The 26,913-nt window shown below is 43.1% G+C and overlaps 1 protein-coding gene across 1 annotated transcript in view; it reads right to left on the minus strand.

The window, feature by feature from the left end:
• LOC126259866 (serine/threonine-protein phosphatase 6 regulatory ankyrin repeat subunit C-like) overlaps positions 1-25,273 on the minus strand; it is a 74,019-nt gene extending 48,746 nt beyond the window's left edge. Inside the window, exons 1-2 of the mRNA XM_049956925.1 lie at positions 25,184-25,273; positions 21,511-21,693 (exon numbers count right to left, since the gene is read on the minus strand). Of these exons, the coding sequence (XP_049812882.1) occupies positions 21,511-21,670 (160 nt within the window). The 5' untranslated portion in view covers positions 21,671-21,693; positions 25,184-25,273. The remainder of the gene's footprint in view (positions 1-21,510; positions 21,694-25,183) is intronic.
• Between the last annotated feature and the right edge of the window lie 1,640 nt (positions 25,274-26,913).

A 26,913-nucleotide genomic window follows, 5' to 3' on the forward strand; every position in this document is an offset into this window, starting at 1 on the left:
AATGTAACGTCCACTGTTCAAAGTGCCGTCAATGCGAACAAGAGGTGACCGAGACGTCTAACCAATGTCACCCCATACCATCACGCCGGGTGATACCCCAGTATGGCGATGACGGATACACGCTTCCAATGTGCGTTCACTGCGATGTCGCCAAATACGGGTGCGGCCATCATGATGCCGTAAACAAAACCTGGAATCACCCGAAAAAACGACGTTTTGCCATTCGTGCACCCAGATTCGTCGTTGAGTACACCATCGCAGGCGCTCCTGTCTGTGATGCAGCGTCAAGGGTAACCGTAGCCGTGGTCTCCGAGCTGATAGTCCATGCTGCTGCAAACGTCGTCGAACTGTTCGTGCAGATGGTTGTTGTCTTGCAAACGTCCCCATCTGTTGACTCAGGGATCGAGACGGGGCTGCTCGGTCCGTTACAGCCATGCGGATAAGATGCCTGTCATCTCGACTGCTAGCGATACGAGGCCGTTGGGATCCAGCACGGCGTTCCGTATTACGCTCCTGAACCCACCGATTCCGTATTCTGCTAACAGTCATTGGATATCGACTAACGCGAGCAGCAGTGTCGCTGTACGATAAACCGCAATCGCGATAGGCTACAGTCCGACCTTTATCAAAGTCGGAAACGTGATGGTACGCATTTCTCCTCCTTACACGAGGCATCACAACAACGTTTCACCAGGGAACGCCAGTCAACTGCTGTTTGTGTATGAGAAATCCGTTCGAAACGTTCTTCATGTCAGCAAGTTGTGGGTGTCGCCACCGGCGCCAACCTTGTGTGAATGCTCTGAAAAGCTAATCATTTGCATATCACAGTATCTTCTTCCTGTCGGTTAAATTTCGCGTCTGTAGCACGTCAGCTTCGTGGTGTAGCAATTTTAATGGCCAGTTGTGTATATCGAACGGGCGACTGTCACGGAGCAATATATCAATTTGGTTTACGATGACACATTATCTGTGGCAAATTATCTCGTTTCGAGCAACAGCACTGACACTTAATAAGTGGCAAAGAATATTCATTTTCAGTAGTCTCGTAGAGATTGCCGAAGCTGCAACAGTTTCCAGTAATGTTGGTCTCACGTGGCATGATTTGATTCCTAGGTTGTGTATTGTTGAAAATTGTTTATACTTTTGTGGGAATACCATCTGCTATCGAATCACGACGCTAGAAATTGCGTGCACTGCTCCGGGCAAAACTGGGTCAAACTTGGTTCAAAAAGTAGCGATTGTGAGTTCCCATCACAGTTGTAGCAAATGTCGAAAAAGAACAAGTAGAAGAAAAACACATGGTCTCATAATCCTAAACTGACAATATAGCAGAGCACTATCTTGGTTTCCAACTGGGTTAAAGACTGCATCAAACCAGTCTCTGGGTCGATGACCACACACACGAACACACACACACACACACACACACACACACACACACACACACACACACACACACGCTGGAAAACACAGGACTGGCTATTACGGTTTCTGTCGAGAATTGTAACTAATGACAGTGGTCCAGTAGGTGATGTCAACAAAATTGGAAATAGGTGAGTCCCACATAACTCGAAAATATGCGAAAGGACGACTTCTCAAGAACAAACCTGAATAGATTTGGGTATTCGGAGGCATAGAAAGAGACGCAAAAAAATGATTATATGAAAGTGTATTCGACGACTAAACAAACTTTCGTCCCTCTTATTAAGAACTTCATGTTGCTGGCGCCTAATTCATTGCAGGTGGATGGAAAACGTACAACACTTTGAAAGTAGAGGGATTTAACCACGAGTTTTTAATCCATTCTGTCGAATTTGTGCCTTCTGTGATCCGTCTAGGCGCTTCAGTCCGGAACCGCGCTGCTGCTATGGTCGCAGTTTCGAATCCTGCCTCGGGCATGGATATGTGTGATGTTCAAAAAATGGTTCAAATGGCTCTGAGCACTATGGGACTCAACATCTGTGGTCATAAGTCCGCTAGAACTTAGAACTACTTAAACCTAACTAACGTAAGGACATCACAGACATCCATGGCCGAGGCAGGATTCGAACCTGCGACCGCAGCAGTCGCGCGGTTCCTGACTGAGCGCCTAGAACCGCTAGACCACCGCGGCCGGCTGTGTGTGATGTCCTTAGGTTAGTTAGGTTTAAGTAGTTGTAAGTCTAGGGGACTGATGACCTCAGATGTTAAGTCTCATAGTGCTTAGAGCCATTTGAACCATGATCCGTCTGTGCAGACACATAACATCGAGCAATTATGGAAATTCCTAAAATCATCCATGAAAAGAGAAGGACGACAGGGAGATCGGTGTGAACTGCATATTTTCCAGTATATCTACTACCATAGTATGCGCTTACACGGTATAAAACTTCACTGTGAGACTTTCACAATCCTCATAACAGAAACTGCTGGAGTGTACCCCGGTTATGTAAAGAAAAGAACTTCTAGCGGCAGTATACAAATCACCCGGAATTGTCCAGATATCGGTGACGAATAGGGTAAGTGAAATTACATTTAATGCCGTCACCGGACATTTTCACATATTGTTTTTGCCGTTGGCAACGCTATAACCGAAAATTAACATCGTTGCTCTTTTCTCGTAGTAGTTACGATCACTGTATACCAAATCGGTATCTAGCTCCGCGACAGTCGCGCGTTCGGTATATATCGCTTGCAAGCTTATGAAAGTGTGATATGCAACCAGACGCTTTCAGAATTTGATACGATTGATTGTACCACCAACCAGTTTTCGAGGTACAGCAGGATCATCGGATGTAGAAACATTATTTTATGGACCATGTTCAGCTAGACGCTAGGGACATGGTACTGAATAAATGAGGAAATTAAGGCATAAGAAGTGTCCACACCTCTCCTGGACAACAATTTTTTTAGGCACAGGCTAACGCAACAGTCACGAAACGAAAAGTTCGTTATGTTAAGGTTACTTACATTGCATTGCTCTGGTCTTTGCTGTCCGTGACAAAAATTCATTTCAGTAATGTAAGTTTTAGGCAGCTGAGCCGATTCACACACACACACAGAGAGAGAGAGAGAGAGAGAGAGAGAGAGAGAGAGAGAGAGAGAGACAGAGAGAGAGGAGGGGGGGAGGGAGGGAGAGAGATATTTAGGTGGACTTCATTGTACAGTAAACAAACACTTAAAATAAATACAAAGAATGTGAGGAACCTAGATGTTACACTCCATCACATCGCAGCCTTTACCGTGAGCTACATTAAATTACGGAATAAAATACATGGAATCATGGATAATGGACAAAAGTAAACATTGCAATCTGTAGATATGTCCATACGTTGGCAACGTACACGTACTGTCAGGCAAAAAAGTTACAAGTAAACAAACAGAGTATTTATGTATAAAGTATGAGTATTATTTATTAATGAATGAGTGAATGAGCTACCTATACTTATGTGATAGGCAGAAATGAACATGGAAAATTGTAGGCGTGTACATGGATAGGGCTTTTGTTTGTGGAAACATAGCAGTGTAAAATAATGAGGAACAAAACAGTTTCAGGTAAACTAACAGAGTTAAATAATTGTAACATGAATGAAGGTGTAAAAGAATTTCAAGCATACATGGTAGGTACAAATAAACCATCTGTTTAGTTGAATTTGACTCTGAGCACTATGGGACTTAACATCTGAGATCATCAGTCCCATAGAACTTAGAACTACTTAAACCTAACTAACCTAAGGACATCACACACATCCATGCCCGAGGCAGGATTCGAACCTGCGACCGTAGCGGTCGCGCGGTTCCAGACTGAAGCGCCTAGAACCGCTCGGCCACACTGGCCGGCTTTAGTTGAATTTAATTGCTGATGTCTGTTGGCGGAATAAAAAATTATACAGAAGGATGAACATATCACATCATTGTGTGTTCTGAAGGTGATTTAGTGCCGAACTGTCTTACAAGTTCTGGAAGCATGCGTTTTCGTTTGGTTCAGTTTTTTCGTTAAGTATTTTAGCCTCTTTGGTGACCTTAGCTCATGAATGTGGATCTCTAGCTGTTCAAGGAGAACTATGTGTAAACCTTTGTCAGCAATGTAAAACAAAAAAAGGCTGTCATTGGTACCACCATCAGAGTGTTCATGATTGGGAATATTTAATACCTCCATCTGACGATGGGCCTGCTCTGGCTAAAAAAATAGGGACAATAAGTCATTTCAAATTTTAAAAAAAGCCACAGGTCACATAATATCATACATACGTAAATGGGCAACATACTTTAAACGACAAAAACATTTAATATTTTTGTAACACAATAAAATTTGGTGGGAACTTGACAAGCAGAAGGGCTCCCTCCAAAGACACTGATCATGATAAGTCAACGCGCTCTCTTCACTTGGCAGTCTGAAAGCTATGTACGTAGGTAACCAGCTGCATTTGCCAAGTTTTCGGAAAAATTGGGATATAGTAAATTGGTATCTTCTTAGTGTACAAATACTCAGTAAATGTCTGAAGATGGCCTTGTAAGCCGAAAACCAGTTAACAATAAAAGTAATATTATAGAAAAAAAGCAAACTGGTGCTTTTCATTTATTATAATGTTGTTCTACCAAGAACCGTCGGAAGATTTTGTTAATACAAATACAGTCTCTGTGGACAAATGGAAGGCTGTTTGTTGGTCGCCATGCGCGAGTCTCTTCGTTCATTTCTGCAGCGTTTTCAGTGTTCTGTAATTCATGTTTTGTTTCTTACTATTTTTATATAGCAGACATGTAATGAAAAATTGTGAAATTCTTTCTACGTAACAGCTTTCTGGCTTTGACAAAGCAAACACAAAGATAGGCTACAAATTTCTGTAGTACTACAGATATGTGACAATATAATACACTAATTCTCGTAGATAAAGCATCAGGGAAAATACACTAACTCTGTGCAGATGTAAACATGGTACATAAAAATATTGAGTTCAGTGTAGAAAATTTGATACAAAAATAAGTACACTTCCTGGACATAACAATAAAAAATGAAACAATAATCCTAAGTTTATTACTTACAGGGAGCCAACAGCAACAGACACAGTTGCAGATCTTGCACATAGTAGCGTTGCTCTTGCTCAGAGACGCATTCTTGTTCTTACCACTGGGTGTGTCCACCCCTTTGTTCAGAATCTAATTTCGCTTTCCGTGTTGAACTGGTTACTTCGCCTGTTTTGAACGAAATATTCTTTGCCAGCTTAGGCTTGGCCAATGACCGACTCGCCACAAAGCGGGAACGATAGCATATGTACATCATCTCTCTACAATTTTTCTAATATGAGGGTCATACACAATGACGAATCGCTACTGGACCACCGACTGCGACCGAAACACGAGTCACATACGAACGACAGACTTCGTCCGCAGCGTTCGCTCGACTTTATAAGATTGTAACAGATTGCGCGGCCCTTATATCCTCGCATATCGCAGTTGTATACCAGTGGCATGCTTCCGGGTGTTCTGCCGAGTTGTTTCCCCTTTCTGCACAATATTTCGATGACCGACGCAGCTGTCTTCTTCAAGTGCCGCGAGTTTTTCTGTTATGTGTACTCGCCAGTATGCAGTTTATGCTTTTACCACTGAGGCGAGGATGTCCTTGTGGGTTGCACATATTTTAAATTTTATATTGCAACTATATTAAACACTTTTTCTTATGTATAATGCCTCTTAATTACCTATATATAATTTGTGATTGTCTTCTTGATGTATCTTCAGTGCACATTATAGATAAAGCTTATTTATAAATATCTTATTACGGTATGTACTTGTGATTTTAACTTACAGAGTTAAGTTGAACAGACGAGGTGAATGAGTCTGCTCTTGAAGATTCGAGGGTTCCGTGCAAAGTTTAAAGCGATTCGTACAAGTTTAAAGTACAGAAGTGGCAGGCTTCAAAAATCTCCGGAAAAAATATGTTTCTTGCGCGCAAAATTCAAACGAAGCAAGTTTTTTTTCAAACGGTTAAAACTTATCTTAGACTAAGGTCCAACGAATCAGTGGACCAAATTTGATCCATCAGTCTCGGTCCAGTCCGAAGTTATTTAAAGGTTATTGTTTTTGCGCGTAAAATCCAAACGGCGTACATGGAAGTGGTACCCTTAGCTGAGAATTAATTTCAGCTCAGATAAAATCTTTTTAAGAAGAAATTAATCGATTCGCACAACTTGCCTAGGCGCCAGCCCCGGTTCATCGTTCACACCATGCTTAATATACTCTAACGTAGCTTCAATAAGACAGATGTTCGAGTGGATATACAACTGGCTGATGGACCGCTATAAAGCAAAAACTCTTTACCCCATATCCCCAGCTCAAATAGGAACCAAGCGCCAAGACCTCAACCCCCCCCCCCCCCCCCCCCTTAAAATAGCGAATCTACGTGCGGCCTTTTCAAACATAGTTTTATTGGAAATCGTTGTACTTTGCCAGCTGGGGTGGCCGAGCAATTCTAGGCACTTCAGTCTGGAACCGCGCGACCGCTACGGTCGCAGGTTCGAATCCTGCCTCAGGCATGGATGTGTGTGATGTCCTTAGGTTAGTTAGGTTTAAGTAGTTCTAAGTTCTAGGGGACTGATGACCTCAGCAGTTAAGTCCCATAGTGCTCAGAGCCATTTTGAATGTTAAGTTTTGCGTAACCAGTGAGTGGGAAATGGACATCCCCGATTGGGAGGTTGGGAGGGTTTGATACAGAAGGGGAGGCGGGGGGAGTGGGTGCTTCAATTCCCCCCCCCCCCCCTCCCTCACCCTTCAGTACCCACCACTCCCTGCACGCACACTGTGAGCTACTATTGATCTCATGCCGCTGTTTGAGTTCGATACCCACTGCTCTCTTTGAAGCTTTGTAAAACAAAAGAGCATCAAAGGGCGTAGTGGGCATCGAACTCAAACAGCTGCATGAGATCAACAATAGTTCACAGTAAGGCTGGTGACCAGCCAGCGAATAAAAGTAACAGCAAAACTCCCAGCACCTGAAGACGACGACTCGATGGGTCGTCGGAATATTGTGCATAAAATGGAAACAACAACTCGCCAGAATAGCCGGAAGCTCAACCTCAATAGGTCGCACCGAGAAAGCGTAAACGATGGCAGCTATTTCTTGGTATTTTTCTAAAAGTTGTTGCTCTCTTTTGGATTCGTATCGAACCCAGAACTATCAACAGCCATGCACCAACAGTTGGTTCAAATAATCCTAGCACTAATCTTTGCCTACCGACAATGTTTTATGATTTATCGTTGTACGCGTAGTGTGCGTTTTAGGAGTAAAACTTCAACCAGACACCATCTATAGCCAGCGCTCGTTTGCTGTCAGCGAAGAATTATCGATTGGGGGAAAAGTTCATGTAGTCACTGATTTTTGTACAGTGATAACGTAGGAGGGATAGTTTCATGAACAACATACAAAAAATCCTAACCAGTGGGGTGTGAGTGACTTATAGTTTTCATGACTGTCTCGAAACTACGGTTTCTAGCGAAAACGCTTCCCAGTAAAAAAATAAACTACATTAACTTTCCTACCAAAAAGGTCCTATTTATTTTTTTCTCATGTTTAAATCTTCAACAGTACTGTAATACATTGCTTGACTTGTGCTGAAATACCCAAAGTTGGATAACTCCTAGGCGACCTTTTTCTGTTACAGAGGGACCTAATTTACGCCTCTGGGCCTTTTCAGATGTTGGGAGAGCTGAGGGTGAGGTGATGCATTTGATACCATCAAGCTGCGAAAAATATACCAGCTATTGATAGTGGAGACAACGAATCCGACATTATCCAATACGTATTGACAGTTTGTTACACTTGGGGCAGGGTATTTAGTGTGTTAGACAGTTTACAGCTCCATTGTTGAGCTTTCTTACATAATAGTTCATTTAACCACTGCAAATAAATCCTCACTCAGTAAACTGAAAATAGGAAATTTGTGGTAAGCTCCTATGGGACCAAACTCCTGAGTTCGTCGGTCCCTAGGCTTACACACTACTTAATCTAACTAACTTACGCTAGGGCAACACACACGGCCATGCCCGAGGGAGGACTCGAACCTCAGACAGCGTGAGCCGCTCGAACCACGACAATGCGGCTGAGACAGCGCGGCTACCCCGCGCGGCAACTGAAAATACCTCCACTATACAAACACGAGCTCCCTGAAGTTATTTTGTCTATTTAAATAAGAAAACTGGACGGGAAATGCTGGGGAAATTCGGTACGTCTCTGAACTCAAGAGCGAACAGAACTCGTGTTGGAAGAAGTCGCCTTTTGCAGAAGAACGCCAGAACTAACGTACAGGATGACTAATCAGTGTCCCCTATAGCAGTGTAGAATTGTGTTCTGAGATTTACGAAGCGTCTGTCGATACGCTTTTCTTGCCTTTGTATTATTGGCAGTTCATATCTGTTTTCGATGTGGTGTTAACACACCATGTAGAAGACGAGCATCCATTGCACCCCACCCTGGAGTGGCCAGTAATTCATAGGGCGAGCTGTGGAGGGTCGGTAAAACTTTGTGAAATACCCTGTAGTTGCTTTTTGTGACGTAGTGCTGTAGCGAGAATGGGGCATTGTCCGTTTTTGTTCATTTTGGAGACCTATGAAGGAGCGATATGCATGACCACAATCCAGAGCGACTATCTTCCTTCACACTTTTCTTTGCACTACCCCATTCCACTGTTTTACATCCCTAGAACAGGGATGTAAATTTATCTCTTAACATGGTTGCAACTCAGATGTAATAAAGACATTTAATATTAGTTCTTAACCCAGTTCATTTAACAATAAACCCAAATTTTATACCATTAAAATGCTATCTTTGATTTTTAGTCATCCGTGATCTTTGTGATCTTTAGAAGGTGGCTAGGTGAGGGCGTGTAGTCAACCTGTCTGCGTGTTAGACGCACTGTACCTTGAGCTATGGTCTGGGGTGCGATTTCGTATGAGAGTAGGAGCACTCTCGTTTTTATCCCATGCACCCTGACTGCAAAACTGTACGCCAGTGTGGTGATTCGACCTGTTGTGCTGCCATTCATGCACAGCATTGCAGGGGGTGTTTTCCAACAGGATAACGCTCGTCCACATCCCATTGTTGTTGCCCAATATGCTCTACAGAGTGTCGACATGTTGCCTTGGTCTGCTCGATCACCAAATCTGCCAAAATAGACAACTCCACCGTCATCCACAAACAGCATTAAACGTCCGTTTATTGACTGGCCAATTGAAACAGGCGTGGGACTCCATCCCACAAACTGACCTCCGGCACCTGTACAGTACAATGCGTGCTCGTTTGTTAGCTTGCATTCAACACCAGTTATTAATGCGCCACCATTTCACATTAGCATATCTTACCCGTATGTTAATCTGTAATCTAGCAATGTTAATCGCTTAAATCTGTCGCCTAGACAAATACATTCGTGAAACATCATTACTCTACATTAATAATTTTTCGGTGTTGCGATTTTTTCCCATCGGTGTATGTCTACAAGCTATGATTGGCACTCTGGGTTGACATTAGATGGCCATCTGTTACAGGCTGGATTGGCATCGCTCTTGACATTGTGTCTGCCTTCAGCGTTCAGAAATCACAGAGGCTGCAGGATACGAAACTAGCCGCTGGTAGCAGCCCGCAAACAGTGACTGAGTGACACCACGCACGAACGCCAGGTGTTGTTTACTTGAATGGAGGGGGGCTGCATGCTGAGGGTGCTCCTGGCAGCAAACGCAGTAGCAAGGAGGTTTTAAAGTCCAGGGTACCTACGATCCTCGGCATTCCAAATTGCAGCACGCTAAAGGCTAACCACCTGTCTTTCTCGTAGGCCTCGTGTTGAAATTTTTAGTGGCTGTCATGGAAATGACAAAAAAAATCAACAGTTGTTCGTTGACAGATGCTGGGGGAGGTGATGTGACGAGCACCATTAAGTGCTCCGTGATTAATTAAGTTGTTGCAACTGAGGGGGCTAAAGTTGCTGCTTGATTTTGTTTTATTCTTGTTTATTTCAAAGCAGTATGATTTGATTTGTATTAATTTTATTTTATTTGTCTTTTATGTTGAGGATAGGTGTCAAGTGGTGGCTGAATGATTTTCGGAAGACGGGATGTGGTTTAGTGAAGTTGGGACGGATTTTTTTTTCTGTTTTGTCTTTTAGTATTTTGTTCGTTAATGACTGCTGGCGTTTTGGCTAAACTTAAGTGTTAGTCTGGACCAAAGGAAAGTTGGCAACAGTAAATGGGCACTACAGTAGCCTCTCTCGAGGGTGGCACAAAACGAAGGAAGTAGCACCAATTTTTTGTCGGCCGTTGTGGCCGTGCGGAGCCGAGCGACCGCTACGGTCGCAGGTTCTAATCCTGCCTCGGGCATGGATGTGTGTGATGTCCTTAGGTTAGTTAGGTTTAATTAGTTCTAAGTTCTAGGCGACTAATGACCTTAGAAGTTAATTCGCATAGTGCTCAGAGCCATTTGAACCATAGCACCCATTTCCGTAAATGTACGAACAAGCACGTAAGAAATGTGAATATGGCGAAGGACTGATCTGAAGTGTAGTCAGAGGTCTGAGTTGGGTTGAAACGTTACAGTTTGGTTGTGAGCTGACGTAGCCGACGAATGAGAATGGAAGAAAACTGGTTGTGGTAACAGACGGATCTGCACTGAAGCCATAAGTTGAGGTTTCCATCTGGGTATTACTCACGCCTTCGTTCTCGCTATGTTGGCCAAGTTAAGTCTTTGATACCTGTTTTTGCACTGACTTGGCACCGTGAACTTCGTTCTAGCGACTTAGATCAATTGAAGTTTTAGACACCAGCATTTGCTCCAAGGTTTTTTTTCTGTTACTGACTTATTCGTAGCCATTTCTTGTAGATGTAATTGGTTGCTGGTGTCATACAGTTCAATTTACCGAAATAAGTTAATTGAAGGTTACGATAGCGAGTTGTGTGGTTTATTCGTGTTCACCTTTCGATTTTTTCCTTTTATTATTATTATTATTTCGATGCCTGTGTTGGACCAAGAATGTCGTTTATTTTGTTTCTCCCACCCCAAACTCTCGAAGACCCAGGCGTGTCCCGTTTATTTCACATCTTTCTTCACATTATTATGATTAAATTTTGGATTTGTTTTCTTTTTTTTAAACCGTATTGAATCTGTTATGTTAAGTAAGGTTACAGGTTTTTTTTCACTTTGCTCTAGTTTGCTTGCTCTGTTGAGGCTTATTTTATTTGGCGCCGTTTAGTTCTGGAGGCCGGACAGCGACTGCTTTGGTCCACACCAAGTGAGTCAAGTCCCTTCATATGGCTTCAGGCTGGCGAGTTAATGACACAGTGAGCCTTCAGCTATTTATTGAGTCATTTCTTCTTCTTTTTGCTCCGCAAACAATCTCATGCGCGTTACTCATTAACTACTCTAGTTAAAAAAAAAGAAGTTTCTGACTTCGGGTGAGACACAGTTACTCTTCTAGCAGTGATCTGGTGCCGGATTGCCGAATATTCAAACTGGAGCCCTGGTGCCTCTCGTCCGCTCTCCCGCTCGTGCCGGCAAATCTAGATCTTTGAGCTCAAATTGACGCCTGGGAACTATCCAGAGCATGTTCGCTGAAATAAGAGCAACGCAGTTGCCAATCTAGGTGCACTATATTTACACGAGCGCTTTCGATTAATTTAAGAATAATTTTTATTTTTGTTACATCACGAATGACGCACAAGGTATCATTACATTGTGAGACGTGTACAAATGTCATCTGTCGTTTTCAGATGAAGTAAATTTTACTCCCGCTGAGGAAGATAAATGTCGTCCAACTGTGTGTGTGCTCTGCCACTACCCATTTCAGCCAGCAACAGTAGAGGAAACGCCTGAGTCAGACATCTGAAGACTGACGACGATACACCGTATTTTCGTAGAGCACAGATACAGGGCGCTGAAAGAAAACATTCAAAGCTCTTGCTGTTGACGGTTTAGGAGGGTTACTTACTGTACGGGCCGTGGGCAGAAAGTGAGAGTAGTGTAGACCCTCTGACGCACAAAGGTTCTTTTCTGTCTTCGACAAAGATGGCAGTACTGCGTTGAAGGATAAGATGTTGGGTATAGCTGTTGTCTCAGTCGGCTGAAAACTCTTGTTTAGTGCCATATTGAGACGAGTGACTCTGGATCCCATCAGATGCGAGGTGAGGAGCATAATCAGGTCTCTTCTTGCAAAGGAAAAAGCGCCGTTCCAGACGTTTAGCGAAATCGTGACTGTTTGTGTGTGTGTGGTGTGAGGAATAGTAATAACGAGTACAAGTGGTGTCGTGAGTTCAAAGCTGGCAGGACAAATGTTGCCGCTGTTTCAACCTGAAAAATCGTCGCCTCTTCTTTTCAGGGCAGTGATTCTCCTCGTTGAATTTTTGCCTCAGGGTGAAACTGTTAAATCACCATGGTACTGTGACACCCTATAAAAAACGGAGGGCCGTACAGAGAGAAGGAAGGGGAACATTAACGAAGGCAGTCTGGTCGATGCCTGACACTGCACATGCCTACACAGTCGACGTGACTTCGACTGGCCTCCTGAAGTAATTGACCAAAACAATTTTCAGATAAACCATTTAGTACAATTTCAAACGATGTTTTATGTACAATTTCAAACGATGTTTTTATGCCAACCACAGACTTAAAAAGCGTGTTGTAGTCGACATGTCAAGTGTAGATTGAAGTGACCACCAGCTGCAACTGTATGAGTGTGATACCTATTTGAAACGAGACTCAAGGTTTTTTTTTTTCTTTTATTTTGAGGAACTGTATCATCTGAATCAGGGGGCGAGTAAAACGAACCAATAACTAGTTTATTCCAATTGTCAAGTATACCCTCTACCCATACTAAGTGACAGGAAGAGCTTTGCTACGAGCTACAGACATTAACTGTCTTCTCGTTTTACATATCTGACGGTTGTGGGTGATGTGGTTTAGAGACAGTGAAGTTAGGTTTCCCATATTTATTTGAGTTCAACTCAAGACTTTTTACCATATTTTTTGGTTCCACGCCAGGATAGTTTACTGAAACATTAAACTTTATTCACTCAATTATATTTCTCATTAGACATAACATTCTTCAAATATCTTTTGTTTGTTTGAAACACCTAATAGAATCCAGAATAAGAAAGTTGTTGTTGTTGTGGTCTTCAGTCCTGAGACTGGTTTGATGCAGCTCTCCATGCTACTCTATCCTGTGCAAGCTTCTTCATCTCCCAGTACCTACTGCAACCTACATCCTTCTGAATCTGCTTAGTGTATGCATCTCTTGGTCTCCCCCTACGATTTTTACCCTCCACGCTGCCCTCCAATACTAAATTGGTGATCCCTTGATGCCTCAGAACATGTCCTACCAACCGATCCCTTCTTCTGGTCAAGTTGTGCCACAAACTCCTCTTCTCCCCAATCCGATTCAGTACCTCCTCATTAGTTATGTGATCTACCCATCTAATCTTCAGCATTCTTCTGTAGCACCACATTTCGAAAGCTTCTATTCTCTTCTTGTCCAAACTATTTATCGTCCATGTTTCACTTCCATACATGGCTACACTCCATACAAATACTTTCAGAAAAGACTTCCTGACACTTAAATCTATACTCGATGTTAACAAATTTCTCTTCTTCAGAAACGCTTTCCTTGCCATTGCCAGTCTACATTTTATATCCTCTCTACTTCGACCATCATCGGTTATTTTGCTCCCCAAATAGCAAAACTCCTTTACTACTTTAAGTGTCTCATTTCCTAATCTAATACCCTCAACATCACCCGACTTACTTCGACTACATTCCATTATCCTCGTTTTGCTTTTGTTGATGTTCATCTTATATCCTCCCTTCAAGACACCATCCATTCCGTTCAACTGCTCTTCCAAGTCCTTTGCTGTCTCTGACAGAATTACAATGTCATCGGCGAACCTCAAAGTTTTTATTTCTTCTCCATGGATTTTAATACCTACTCCGAATTTTTCTTTTGTTTCCTTCACTGCTTGCTCAATATACAGATTTAATAACATCGGGGAGAGGCTACAACCCTGTCTTACTCCCTTCCCAACCACTGCTTCCCTTTCGTGTCCCTCGACTCTTATAACTGCCATCTGGTTTCTGTACAAATTGTAAATAGCCTTTCGCTCCCTGTATTTTACCCCTGCCACCTTTAGAATTTGAAAGAGAGTATTCCAGTCAACATTGTCAAAAGCTTTCTCTAAGTCTACAAATGCTAGAAACGTAGGTTTGCCTTTCCTTACTCTTTCTTCTAAGATAAGTCGTAAGGTCAGTATTGCCTCACGTGTTCCAGTATTTCTACGGAATCCAAACTGATCTTCCCCGAGGTCGGCTTCTACCAGTTTTTCCATTCGTCTGTAAAGAATTCGTGTTAGTATTTTGCAGCTGTGGCTTATTAAACTGGTAGTTCGGTAATTCTCACATCTGTCAACACCTGCTTTCTTTGGGATTGGAATTATTATATTCTTGTTGAAGTCTGACGGTATTTCGCCGGTCTCATACATGTTGCTCACCAGATGGTAGAGTTTTGTCAGGACTGGCTCTCCCAAGGCCGTCAGTAGTTCCAATGGAATGTTGTCTACTCCGGGGGCCTTGTTTTGACTCAGGTCTTTCAGTGCTCTGTCAAACTCTTCACGCAGTATAGTATCTCCCATTTGATCTTCATCTACATCCTCTTCCATTTCCATAATATTGTCCTCAAGTACATCGCCCTTGTATAGACCCTCTATATACTCCTTCCACCTTTCTGCTTTCCCTTCTTTGCTTAGAACTGGGTTTCCATCTGAGCTCTTGATGTTCATAGAAGTGGTTCTCTTATCTCCAAAGGTCTCTCTAATTTTCCTGTAGGCAGTATCTATCTTACCCCTAGTGAGATAAGCCTCTACATCCTTACATTTGTCCTCTAGCCATCCCTGCTTAGCCACTTTGCACCTCCTGTCAATCTCATTTTTGAGACGTTTGTATTCCTTTTTGCCTGCTTCATTTACTGCATTTTTATATTTTCTCCTTTCATCAATTAAACTCAATATTTCTTCTGTTACCCAAGGATTTCTACTAGCCCTCGTCTTTTTACCTACTTGATCCTCTGCTGCCTTCACTACTTCATCCCTCAGAGCTACCCATTCTTCTTCTACTGTATTTCTTTCCCCCATTCCTGTCAATTGTTCCCTTATGCTCTCCCTGAAACTCTGTACAACCTCTGGTTCTTTCAGTTTATCCAGGACCCATCTCCTTAAATTCCCACCTTTTTGCAGTTTCTTCAGTTTTAATCTACAGATCATAACCAATAGATTGTGGTCAGAGTCCACATCTGCCCCTGGAAATGTCTTACAATTTAAAACCTGGTTCCTAAATCTCTGTCTTACCATTATATAATCTATCTGATACCTTTTAGTATCTCCAGGGTTCTTCCATGTATACAACCTTCTATCATGATTCTTAAACCAAGTGTTAGCTATGATTAAGTTGTGCTCTGTGCAAAATTCTACCAGGCGGCTTCCTCTTTCATTTCTTAGCCCCAATCCATATTCACCTACTACGTTTCCTTCTCTCCCTTTTCCTACACTCGAATTCCAGTCACCCATGACTATTAAATTTTCGTCTCCCTTCACTATCTGAATAATTTCTTTTATTTCATCATACATTTCTTCAATTTCTTCGTCATCTGCAGAGCTAGTTGGCATATAAACTTGTACTACTGTAGTAGGTGTGGGCTTCGTATCTATCTTGGCCACAATAATGCGTTCACTAAGCTGTTTGTAGTAGCTTACCCGCGTTGCTATTTTCCTATTCATTATTAAACCTACTCCTGCATTACCCCTATTTGACTTTGTGTTTATAACCCTGTAGTCACCTGACCAGAAGTCTTGTTCCTCCCGCCACCGAACTTCACTAATTCCCACTATATCTAACTTTAACCTATGCATTTCCCTTTTCAAGTTTTCTAACCTACCTGCCCGATTAAGGGACCTGACATTCCACGCTCCGATCCGTAGAACGCCAGTTTTCTTTCTCCTGATAACGACATCCTCTTGAGTAGTCCCCGCCCGGAGATCCGAATGGGGGACTATTTTACCTCCGGAATATTTTACCCAAGAGGACGCCATCATCATTTAATCATACAGTAAAGCTGCATGCCCTCGGGAAAAATTACGGCCGTAGTTTCCCCTTGCTTTCAGCCGTTCGCAGTACCAGCACAGCAAGGCCGTTTTGGTTATTGTTACAAGGCCAGATCAGTCAATCATCCAGACTGTTGCCCTCGCAACTACTGAAAAGGCTGCTGCCCCTCTTCAGGAACCACACGTTTGTCTGGCCTCTCAACAGATACCCCTCCGTTGTGGTTGTACCTACGGTACGGCTATCTGTATCGCTGAGGCACGCAAGCCTCCCCACCAACGGCAAGGTCCATGGTTCATGGGGGGGGGGATAAGAAAGTACTGTATTCATTTTAACATTTAGCCTATCCCTTTTTGCTGATTAAAGGTTTATATTTAAAAAGAAACCTCTCTAAGCTGGAGCAGACATCTCAGGCAAGGGCAACACAAAGTCAATCATTTTAAGAATATTGCAACAAGAAATAGTAGCTTTTTGAAAAACCTTAAAAAATTCTTTCCAGTTCTATTCAATAGTATCTGGTGCTCCTTCAGTACATGAACCACAATCTATCCTTCTGCTATGAATAACCTGGTTAAGGAATGACACATTCATCAAATAGGTCATCAGTATTTATGGAATTCTTTATGGTTTCATTAACAGTGTGTGAACTCTCTTCCAAATCAGACCAGACAATTTCAGTTCATAAATTTAGTCTCTGAAACTTATTAATTTTATCAAAACTGTTATAGCCATTTTCAGCTTACAAAATCTACCATATTTGGTGGGGCTGTAGCGTTAACAGCACTCCTGAGTGTAGCTGTTTTCATGTCATTTTTAATATCACCCTTTCCTTTACGTGCAACAGAAAACACAGGCCAACGATGGAAAAACTTTTTTGCTGAAGATACCTTATTATTATGTTTTTAGGGTGGTAAATCCAAATATGATACTTACAAATCTATAACCCACCATTTCTTTACATTTTACAGTTAAATTTATTAAATTGAGCGATTTTTAAAGATATTAATCGCTTTTATATAGTTAAAATAATTTAAAAAAGAGGTGTAATGAACGTAGATGACGTTGGTAGCACTGCTGAAAAACATTTGCTGGCTTAAAAAGTTCGATTCTATTTTTGTGTTAACAGATAGTGTTTTGTTTACTGTCAGCCTAACCTCACTTTCCCATTTCCTGCACATGTGCTCATTACGATGTCTAATCGTGGTTGTAAAAACTCTGCTGACAGTTTTTGTTATATTTGTGGTGAATCTGTGATTAAAAAACACCAAAGAAACATTACAGACTTTGTTAAAAAAGTTTATCTATCATACCTTTGATCTAAACTTGGTGATCAAGATAAATCTTGGGTTCCCTATAAGGTATATTATGTGTGTGTTGAAGATCTGAGAAAATGGTCCAAAAAGGAGAAAAAAAGCCTTTAGATTTGCTGTTCCTATGATATGGAGGGAGCCAAGAAATTATTCTGATGATTGCTACTTTTGCAGTGTTGATATTACTGGTCATAATCCGAAAAACAAGAAGTTAATGAGCTACCCTAACCTTCCATCCGCCATCTGATCAGTAGGGCATGGTGTAGATTTGCCGGTTCCTGAACCACTGGAGGATTCAAATTCTATTCCAACAGAAGTATTTTCTGATGTACAATGTGATATAGATGAAACAGATGATGATGATTCCCATTGTAATACAGAAAGTCTAGAGACCAGATTGTTTACTCAGACTGAGCTTAACAATTTGGTTAGGGATCTAGGCTTAACGAAAGAAAAAGCTGAATTGCTTGGTTCTAGATTAAAAGAATAGAACTAATTGGCAGTTTGAACCAGCATATACATGTATAGAAAGAGAGAGCAGCAATTTTCCAAGTTTTTTCAACAAGAAGGTGATTTAGTGTACTGCTCAGACATTCCCAGTCTGATGAATGAATTTGGTATTGAATACAAAAAGGAAGACTGGATGTTCATTGATTCATCCAAAACTAGTTTAAAGTCTGTTTTACTACACAATGGTAACATGTATGCATCTATACCTGTTGGACATTTTGTACATATGAAAGAAAGCTATGAAAACCTACAAATAGTGCTAAATAAAATAGGTTATTCTGCTCATGGTTGGATGATATGTGGCGTTCTGAAAGTAACATGCATGCTCCTTGGGCAGCAAGGTGATTTTACCAAATTTCTATGTTTCTTGTGTGAATAGGACAGTAGGGCTAGGGATCAACCCAGGTGCAGAACAAACTGGCCTGTGAGGGAGTCTTTAAAACCTGGTGAGAAGATCATTCTATGCAAAAACCTTGCAGATCTAAAAAAAACGTACTCCTACCACCTCTACATATAAAGTTAGGCATAATGAAACAGTTTGTAAAGGCTTTGCCTAAAGATAGACCATGTTTTAAGTATCTCTGCCAAAAGTTTCCACACCGTTCAGAAGCTAAACTAAAGGAAGTCGTCTTTGTCGGACTTGACATTAGAAAATTAATGTTTGATGTTAACTTTGAATACACAATGACCTTAAATGAGAATAAGCATGGGTATCGTTCAAGCAAGTCGTCACAAAGTTCTTGGTTCAAATGGCTCTGAGCACTACTTCTCAGGTCATCAGTCCCCTAGAACTTAAAACTACTTAAACCTAACTAACCTAAGGACATCACACACATCCATGCCCGAGGCAGGATTTGAACCTGCGACCGTAGCGGTCGCTCAGTTCCAGACTGTAGCGCCTAAAACCGCTCGGCCACTTCGGCTGGCTCACAAAGTTCTTAAGACATGAAAAAGACCTGGGATATGTTTCTATTATAGCTACAGTGTTAAAGAAGTTTAAAACTTTAGGACTTTTAATGAACCTGAAAGTTCACTTTTTGAACAATCACCTTGATTACTTCCCGGACAATATGGGAGATGTAAGTGAGGAGCAATGAGAGCATTTTCACCAGGTCATTAAAGTGATGGAAAAACGCTACCATGGGCGCTGGAACACCAACATTATGGGGGACTGCTGTTGGTCACTTCACTGAGAAGTTCAGCAAGCGACTCATCATAGAAAAAGCTACACAAGAAGCTTCAAAGGAAAAAGAGAATGAAAATACAAACCAATTCCAGCTCATAAGTGAAACCTCTATTAACACATATCATTGTCTTATGTAGCTTACTGTAAATACAAACCATGCTTATGTTGTAAAAAAGTGTTTTTGTAACAAAGCGTTTCATTAATTTCCCTGTTTACCATATGGCATAAGATTTTTATAACATATAATAAAAAGCATATTGCTTTAAAACTATGGGTGATATAAAAAATTGAGGCTAGATTTGGATTCAGCTCATAAAAATCTATAAAGATCAGTTATCAAAATATAAAAAGCTTTTTAAAAAAAATTTTCGTTGGCCTGTGAAATTCTTCAGTAGAGAGTGTGTAATAAACATGTTCATTGTTACTATCATCACAAAATTTCAAAATTTTGTAATCCTTCCATTGTTCAACATTAAATACACACTTTCTTTTACCCTTTGCTAAACGATGAGACAAGAAATGAACAGAGATGAAACGATGAAAAATGTGTAGAAAACTTACTTCCGACATGAAAACAACATAACATAAACACAGTGATAAAATTTTCTCGGGCTTTCAGCCGTGTCTAGTGATTTAAAATCCACTTGACAGTGGCCAAAAACTCGGCCGAAATCTTTCGGATTTTAAACCACTGGACGTGGCTGGAAGCCTGAGAAAATTTTATCATCACGAAACTATGCATTCATATACAATATCAACACATTGTCCATGTTTTTTTTTTTTGCAAAATGACTAACAAGAAGTGAAAAGTAGTGGCGGAAGGGGTAGCCACACTACCCTGTTTTCAGTCCTTGCTCCAAGATTAGCTGAGATGGACGGCTTTCAGAGAGTTTTAAAAGATGTGATGCCAAACATATTCACTATGGGATCAAAAGTATCCGGAAACCCCCAAAAACATACAGTTTTCATATTAGGTGCATTGTGCTGCCACCTAATGTCAGGTACTCCATATCAGCGACTTCAGTAGTCATTAGACATCGTGAGAGAGCAGAATGGGGTGCTCCGCGGAACTCACGGACTTCATCACTTGTGTCATATGTCTGTACGCGAGATTTCCACACTCCTAAACATCCTTAGGTCCACTGTTTCCTATGTGATAGTGAAGTGGGGGTGTGAAGGGACACGTACATCACAAAGCCTACAGGCTGACCTCATCTGTTGACTGACAGAGATAGCCAACAGTTGTAGAGGGTTGTAATGTGTAATAGGCAGACATCTATCCAAACCATCACAAAGGAATTCCAAACATCATCAGGATCCACTACAAGTACTGTGAAATTTAGGTGGGAAGTGAGAAAACTTGGATTTCATGGTGGAGCGGCTGCTCATAAACCACACATCATGCTGGTGAATGCCAAATGATGCTTTGCTTGGTGTAAGGAGCGTGAACATTGGACGATTACACAGTGGAAAAACGTTGTGTGGAGTGACGAATCACAGAACTCAATGTGGCGATCCGATGGCATGGTGTTGGTATGGCGAATACCTGCTGAACGTAATCTGCCAGCATGGGTAGTACCAACAGTAAAATTCGGAAGCAGTGGTGTTATTGTGTGGCCGTGATCTGCATGGAGGGGGCTTGCACCCCTTGTTGTTTTGCGTGACACTATAACAGCACAGGCCTACACTGATGTTTTAAGCTCCTTCTTGTTTCCTAATGTTGAAGAGCAATTCAGGGATGACGATTGCATCTTTCAACATGATCGAGCAACTGCTCATAATTCACAGCATGTGGCGGAGTGGTTACATGACAATAACATCCTTGCACAGAGTCCTGACCTGTATCAGCACCCCTTTTACAGGGGGTGCTGCCTGTATCCTATAGAACACCTTTGGGATGTTTCAGATTGCCGACTTTGTGCCAGGCCGCACTGACCAACATCGATACCTCTCCTCAGTGTACCACTCTGTGAAGAATTGGCTGCCATTCCCCAAGAAACCTTCCAGCACCAAATTGAACGTATGCCTGCGAGAGTGGAAGCTGTCATCAAGGCATTACCGATGTCATCCAGCATTACCGATGGAGGGCACCACGAACTTGTAAGTCTTTTTCAGACAGGTGTCTGGATACTTTTGATCACATAGTATAGGTCTAAAACTGAGGAATGCTCACCATTCATTACATCCTAAAACCCTGGACATTTTTGAAACCTCAGACATTACCGCAGACAGCACTAAAATTTCACGACTGTCTGGGCTATTTCTGGACTTATGGTACGCCTAAGGAAGGATCTGTAAAAAACATGAATTTCGTTTTGTGTAATGGTATCGAGAAGCAGACACAGTGTAAGTAAGGCAGCATTCGTTTTGGTGCAGTTAGTTATGTAATGAGGCCAGGCAGTCCTTACTGGCAGCGAGGTGCAGCGGCGTGGCTCCCGTCTCATCCGGCGGGCGGGCCGCGGCCTCAGGGTCCGCCCCCAGCTCCAGCAGCGCCTGCAGCGCCTCCGCGCGGTTGCTGGCCGCCGCCACGTGCAGCGCCGTCTGGCCCTTCTTGTTTGGGAACACCATTGTCTCTGGCGTCACTCCATGCCCTGGTAAAAAAAAGAAAGTATTTCTATATCTGCCACATCTGCAGCAAGATCTGCACTGAAGTGACAAAAGTCATGGGCTAGGCAATATGCACATATACAGGAGGAGGTAGTATTGTGTACACCAGGTATAAAAGGAGAGTGCATTGGTAGAGTTATCATTTGTACTCAGTGATTCATGTGAAAAGGTTTCTGACGTGATTCTGACTGCATAGGGGAACTAAAAGAAATCCACCATGCCAAGTGTGTGCTGAGATACCAAATTTAAGGCATGGGCTCTCGCTACAGACAGCGTAGTGACCAATAGCTTTCACTTAACGACCGAGAGCAGCAGCGTTTGTGTAGAGTTGTCACTCCTAACAGAGAAGCACCACTGTACGAAATAACAACAGAAATCAATGTGAGATGTATGATGATCATATGTGTTGGGGTAGTGTGGCGAAATCTGGCGTTAATGAGCTATGGCAGCAGATGACTGACGCAAGTGCCTCTGCTACCAGCGCGACATCGCCTGCAGTGCCTCTCCTGGGCTCATGAGCATGTTAGTTGGACCCTACATGATCGGGAAACTGTTGTGCAGCGTTTCCTTTTCATATGTGTGTATGACGACTTGACTGTAACACCACTGTATGGCGGATTTGTCTGTTTGATGTGGTCTATGTTACCTTTTACTGTTCTTCTTCACTTTGTCTCGAGGCAGGATGATGTAAGAGAGTGTCTCACTATTTCCAGCAACTGAATGACGAACACGTCTTCAGTGAAAGTATGCTGTATTCTTTCAACATTGTTCATTAATTCTGAAGACAGATCAAATTATCAATGAGTCACAATTTCAAATACATCTATTGTGAATTATGGCTGATCTCACAGGCAAAAACAGCAGAGGTCTTTTCTTTGTAGATGATAACTGGGAAGGATGCTTGCCTGCCTGTCGCCACTGTGCAATTGAGACTGGCGTTCCTGACCTATGCATCTGAGCCTTGGTCAGGAAGCACCTCCAGTTTTCCCTTGGACACACTACAACCCCAACAAGATACTAAGCTGTAATCATCCATATTTCACTCCTTCCTTCCTTCAGCAAATCAGACAGTGCTAGTCCTGTTGCCTGATTTCTGTATAAGTGCAATGCATCTGTAAAGGAAATTACATACTAGAAGCCAGTGCGCTCAATAATCAGTAGGTGTGGTAAAGACATAGTATAAATTCAAAGGATTTGGATATTTGGAAAGATTAACAGGTCGGTTTAGCCCATACGAAAGTTTAACACACACACATGAGGTACATAAATGGAAATGCTTGGAAGAATGGTGACCTAGTTCTCGTGGCATCCTGCAGGGTGAAATTGTAACAACTGTGTTTGAAGATGACTGAGTGACCAATGTATTGCCACCAGCACAAATTTCGCATAGGTATCATGAGTACAAATATGGGAAATTAGGATGCATACAGAGGTATATCCACTGACTGACAAAGAAAGGGAAGCATCCAGAAGGGGAATGTGAGATGAAAGGAAACTTTATGGTTTGAGATGGGATGTGATTTTGTTTTGGTGTGGTCAGCACACTGGACTCATGTTTGGGAGGATGACGGTTCAATCCTGCATCCAGCCATCCTGATTTAGGTTTTCCATGATTTCCCTAGATCACTTCAGGCAAATGCCAGGATGTTTCCTTTGAAAGGGCACGGCCGATTTCCTTCACTATAGTTCGCTAATCCGAGCTTGTGCTCCGTCTCTAACGACCTCGATGTTGACAGGACATTAAACACTAATCTCCTCCTCCTCCTCTGTTTTAGTGTTTACAAAATCGAGTCATTTTTGCAAAGGATGTGGCAGTATGAGCCCACTCATCAGAATGATCCCCTCTGGCTTGTATGCATGTACTGATTCAGTTGGGAGCAGTATCATAAAGTCCGTTATATCCTCACCTGAGGCACTCTAGCCTACAACTGCCATGACTGACCCTTGATATCCTGGGTACTGGCACTGGGACAGATTTTGCATCTGAGAGCTGGTATAAATAACCATCAGCTGTATCATGGAATGATAACAATGAAAATGTGCCGGACTGGGACTCTAACCCAGATATCCCACTTATGGCGAGTGGTCGCTTTACCATTAGGCTATCTGAGCATGACTCATGGAACCCAGATATCCTGCTTATCACGAGTGGTCGCTTTACCATTAGGCTATCTGAGCATGACTCGTGGAACCCAGATATCCTGCTTATCGCGAGTGGTTGCTTTACCATTATTAGGCTATCTGAGAATGACTCGTGTAACCCAGATATCCTGCTTATCACGAGTGGTTGCTTTACCATTATTAGGCTATCTGAGAATGACTCGTGGAACCCAGATACCCCACTTATCACGAGTGGTTGCTTTACCATTAGGCTATCTGAGCATGACTCATGGAACCCAGATATCCTGCTTATCATGAGTGATCGCTTTACCATTAGGCTATCTGAGCATGACTCATGGAACCCAGATATCCCGCTTATCATGAGTGGTCGCTTTACCATTAGCCTATCTGAGCATGACTCGTGGAACCCGGATATCCCACTTATCACGAGTGGTCGCTTTACCATTAGGCTATCTGGGCATGACTCGTGGAACCCAGATATCCTGCTTATCACGAGTGATCACTTTACCATTAGGCTATCTGAGCATGACTCATGGAACCCAGATATCCCGCTTATCACGAGTGGTCGCTTTACCATTAGCCTATCTGAGCGTGACTCGTGGAACCCAGATATCCCGCTTATCGCGAGTGGTCGCTTTACCATTAGGCTATCTGGGCATGACTCGTGGAACCCAGATATCCTACTTATCACGAGTGATCGCTTTACCATTAGGCTATCTGAGCATGACTCATGGAACCCCGATATCCCGCTTATCACGAGTGGTCGCTTTACCATTAGGCTATCTGAGCATAACACGTGGCCAGACCCAAATTTCCATTTGTTGTCAGCCACAAGTCTACAACCTGCACTTATCAATATATAATCCTTATACTCACCATCAATTTTCGTCCAGGAAACCTAGGAACTACGATTCGTCACTGAACACAGTGTTTCGATATTCATCTGCGACCTGTGCTCTCTGATCTAGACACCACTCCAAATGCAGTAATTTGTGATGTGGTGTTAATGGTACCCAAACACGTGCGACAAGTATTTCCTGGTGCTGCTGCTTTTAGTCTCCAGCACTCTGGTGGCTACTGTACCTGTCGCAGGCAACTGCAACTCTAACCATTTAAACACCGACTGACGGTGTGTGGGTATACAGGGTTACGTTGACATCTGACCCGGTTAGGTAGTATAGATATTCATTTTCCCTCGCTCAGAACGTGGGTGGAATAGGAATGGAAATTGATATTACTGCTACTACACGCCCTTCGCCAGGCACTATCCACGGACTTTTTGGCAGGTGTAGGGTTGACCCAGTGGGGTGATGCAGATGACCAAACACCTCGGTTCGCGAGTGGGCGGCTCACCCCCGGTGAGGAGGCAGCGCAGCAGCGGCGCGCAGCCCTTGGCGGCGGCGTCGTGCAGCGGGGCGGCGCCGGCGCGGCTGAGGGCGGCCGCCACCCGCGCCCCGCTCGCCAGCAGCACCTCGGCCGCCTCCACGGCGGCGCGCTCGTCTTCGCCCGCCGGGTGCGCCTGCGCGCACAGCAGCTGCAGCGGTGTGCGGCCCCCGGTGTCTCGCGGGTCCACGTCGGCGCCCGCCTCCAGCAGCACGCGCAGCATCCGCGCGTCGCGGGCCTCCGCCGCCTCGTGCAGCGGCCGGCGCTGCCGCGGCTCGTCCGTCACCTTCTCCGGCGACACTCCGCACTCCGTCACCAGGAAGCGCGTCAGGTTGCAGAGCCTGTTGACGTGTTCTTTTAGTGCACAAAAAGTGCCTGCGGAGTATTGCAAGCTGTCACAACTTGCTACCCACCCAGTTGCAACACGAACTCTATAGAGCTAGCCAGTACCCCACCATCAAAGTTTCAGATGTCGGATGGACCAAAACAAGAAGAAAAGTATCTAGTAATCATGGGCTCCAAAATGCACACCTTCAGAACTGTCAGCATTTGCTCATCTCCAATACATGTCTGTTTCAAGATCTTTGAGACTCGTATTTGGTTCAAATGGCTCTGAGAACTATGGGACTTAACATTTGAAGTCATCAGTCTCCTAGAACTTAGAACTACTTAAACCTAACTAACCTAAGGACATGACACACATCCATGCCCGAGGCAGGATTCGAACCTGCGACAGTAGCGGTCGCGTGGTTCCAGACTGAAGTGCCTAGAACCGCTCGGCCTTAACGGACGGCCTTTCCGTATTTTCGGAAGAGAAAAGAATGTCCAATAAACATGGAATTCAAGATCAGTACTTTAAGATGTGTTCCACAGTAGCGAAGGTGAACAGCTGGACATCCATACTGTCAACTCTGCAAGTTTGTCAGTGGAGTTCTGATTCACCCTTGTATATTCATGTATATATATGCCAAAGGAAAAAAAATGCACTGGGCGAAAAAATGATTAATGAGTAATGAAATTTCTGGAATACATTTGTCTGGGTAACATTGTAAGATCACAGGTTAACGTAACTGTTAATAAACGGTGTAGACGCCAGAATGTCGAATGCGAGCATCCAGTCGTGAATACAGTCTTGTACAGATGCTGGATATCAGTTAGTGGGATGCAGTTCCATGCCTGTTGCACTTGGTCAGTCAATACAGGAACATTTATCACTGGTTGTGGATGATGCTGAAGTTGTCACCTGATGATGCCCCATATATGTTGGATTTAAGACAGATGTGCAGGCCGAGGCAACATGTCGACATTCTGTAGAGGTCAGGGTGCATGGGATAACCACGACAGTTCTCCTACTGTTGTACGAAATCATGTCTGCGACTATAGCTCCAGAAGTAGGTCCAGTCTGTTTAGTATGCAGACAGTTTGGTTGCAGGCCCTCAACTGGTCTTGTTCCAACCAATACACGGCCACTGCTGGCATTGAGGCAGAATCAGTTTTCATCAGAAAACGCAACAGACCTCCAGCCTGCTCTCCAAGGAGCTCTCGCTTGACATCTCCGAAGTCGCAAGTGGCGGTGGTTTGGGATCAGTGGAATACGCGCTACAGGCCATCCAGCTCGGAGCTGTGCTTAAAGTAACCGATTTGTAACAGTTAGTTGCGTTATTGTGGAGCTCAGATTGCTCCTGCAGATGCAGAATAGT

The sequence above is a fragment of the Schistocerca nitens genome, chromosome 5, assembly GCF_023898315.1.
Source record: "Schistocerca nitens isolate TAMUIC-IGC-003100 chromosome 5, iqSchNite1.1, whole genome shotgun sequence".
In the NCBI taxonomy this organism is placed as follows: domain Eukaryota; kingdom Metazoa; phylum Arthropoda; class Insecta; order Orthoptera; family Acrididae; genus Schistocerca; species Schistocerca nitens.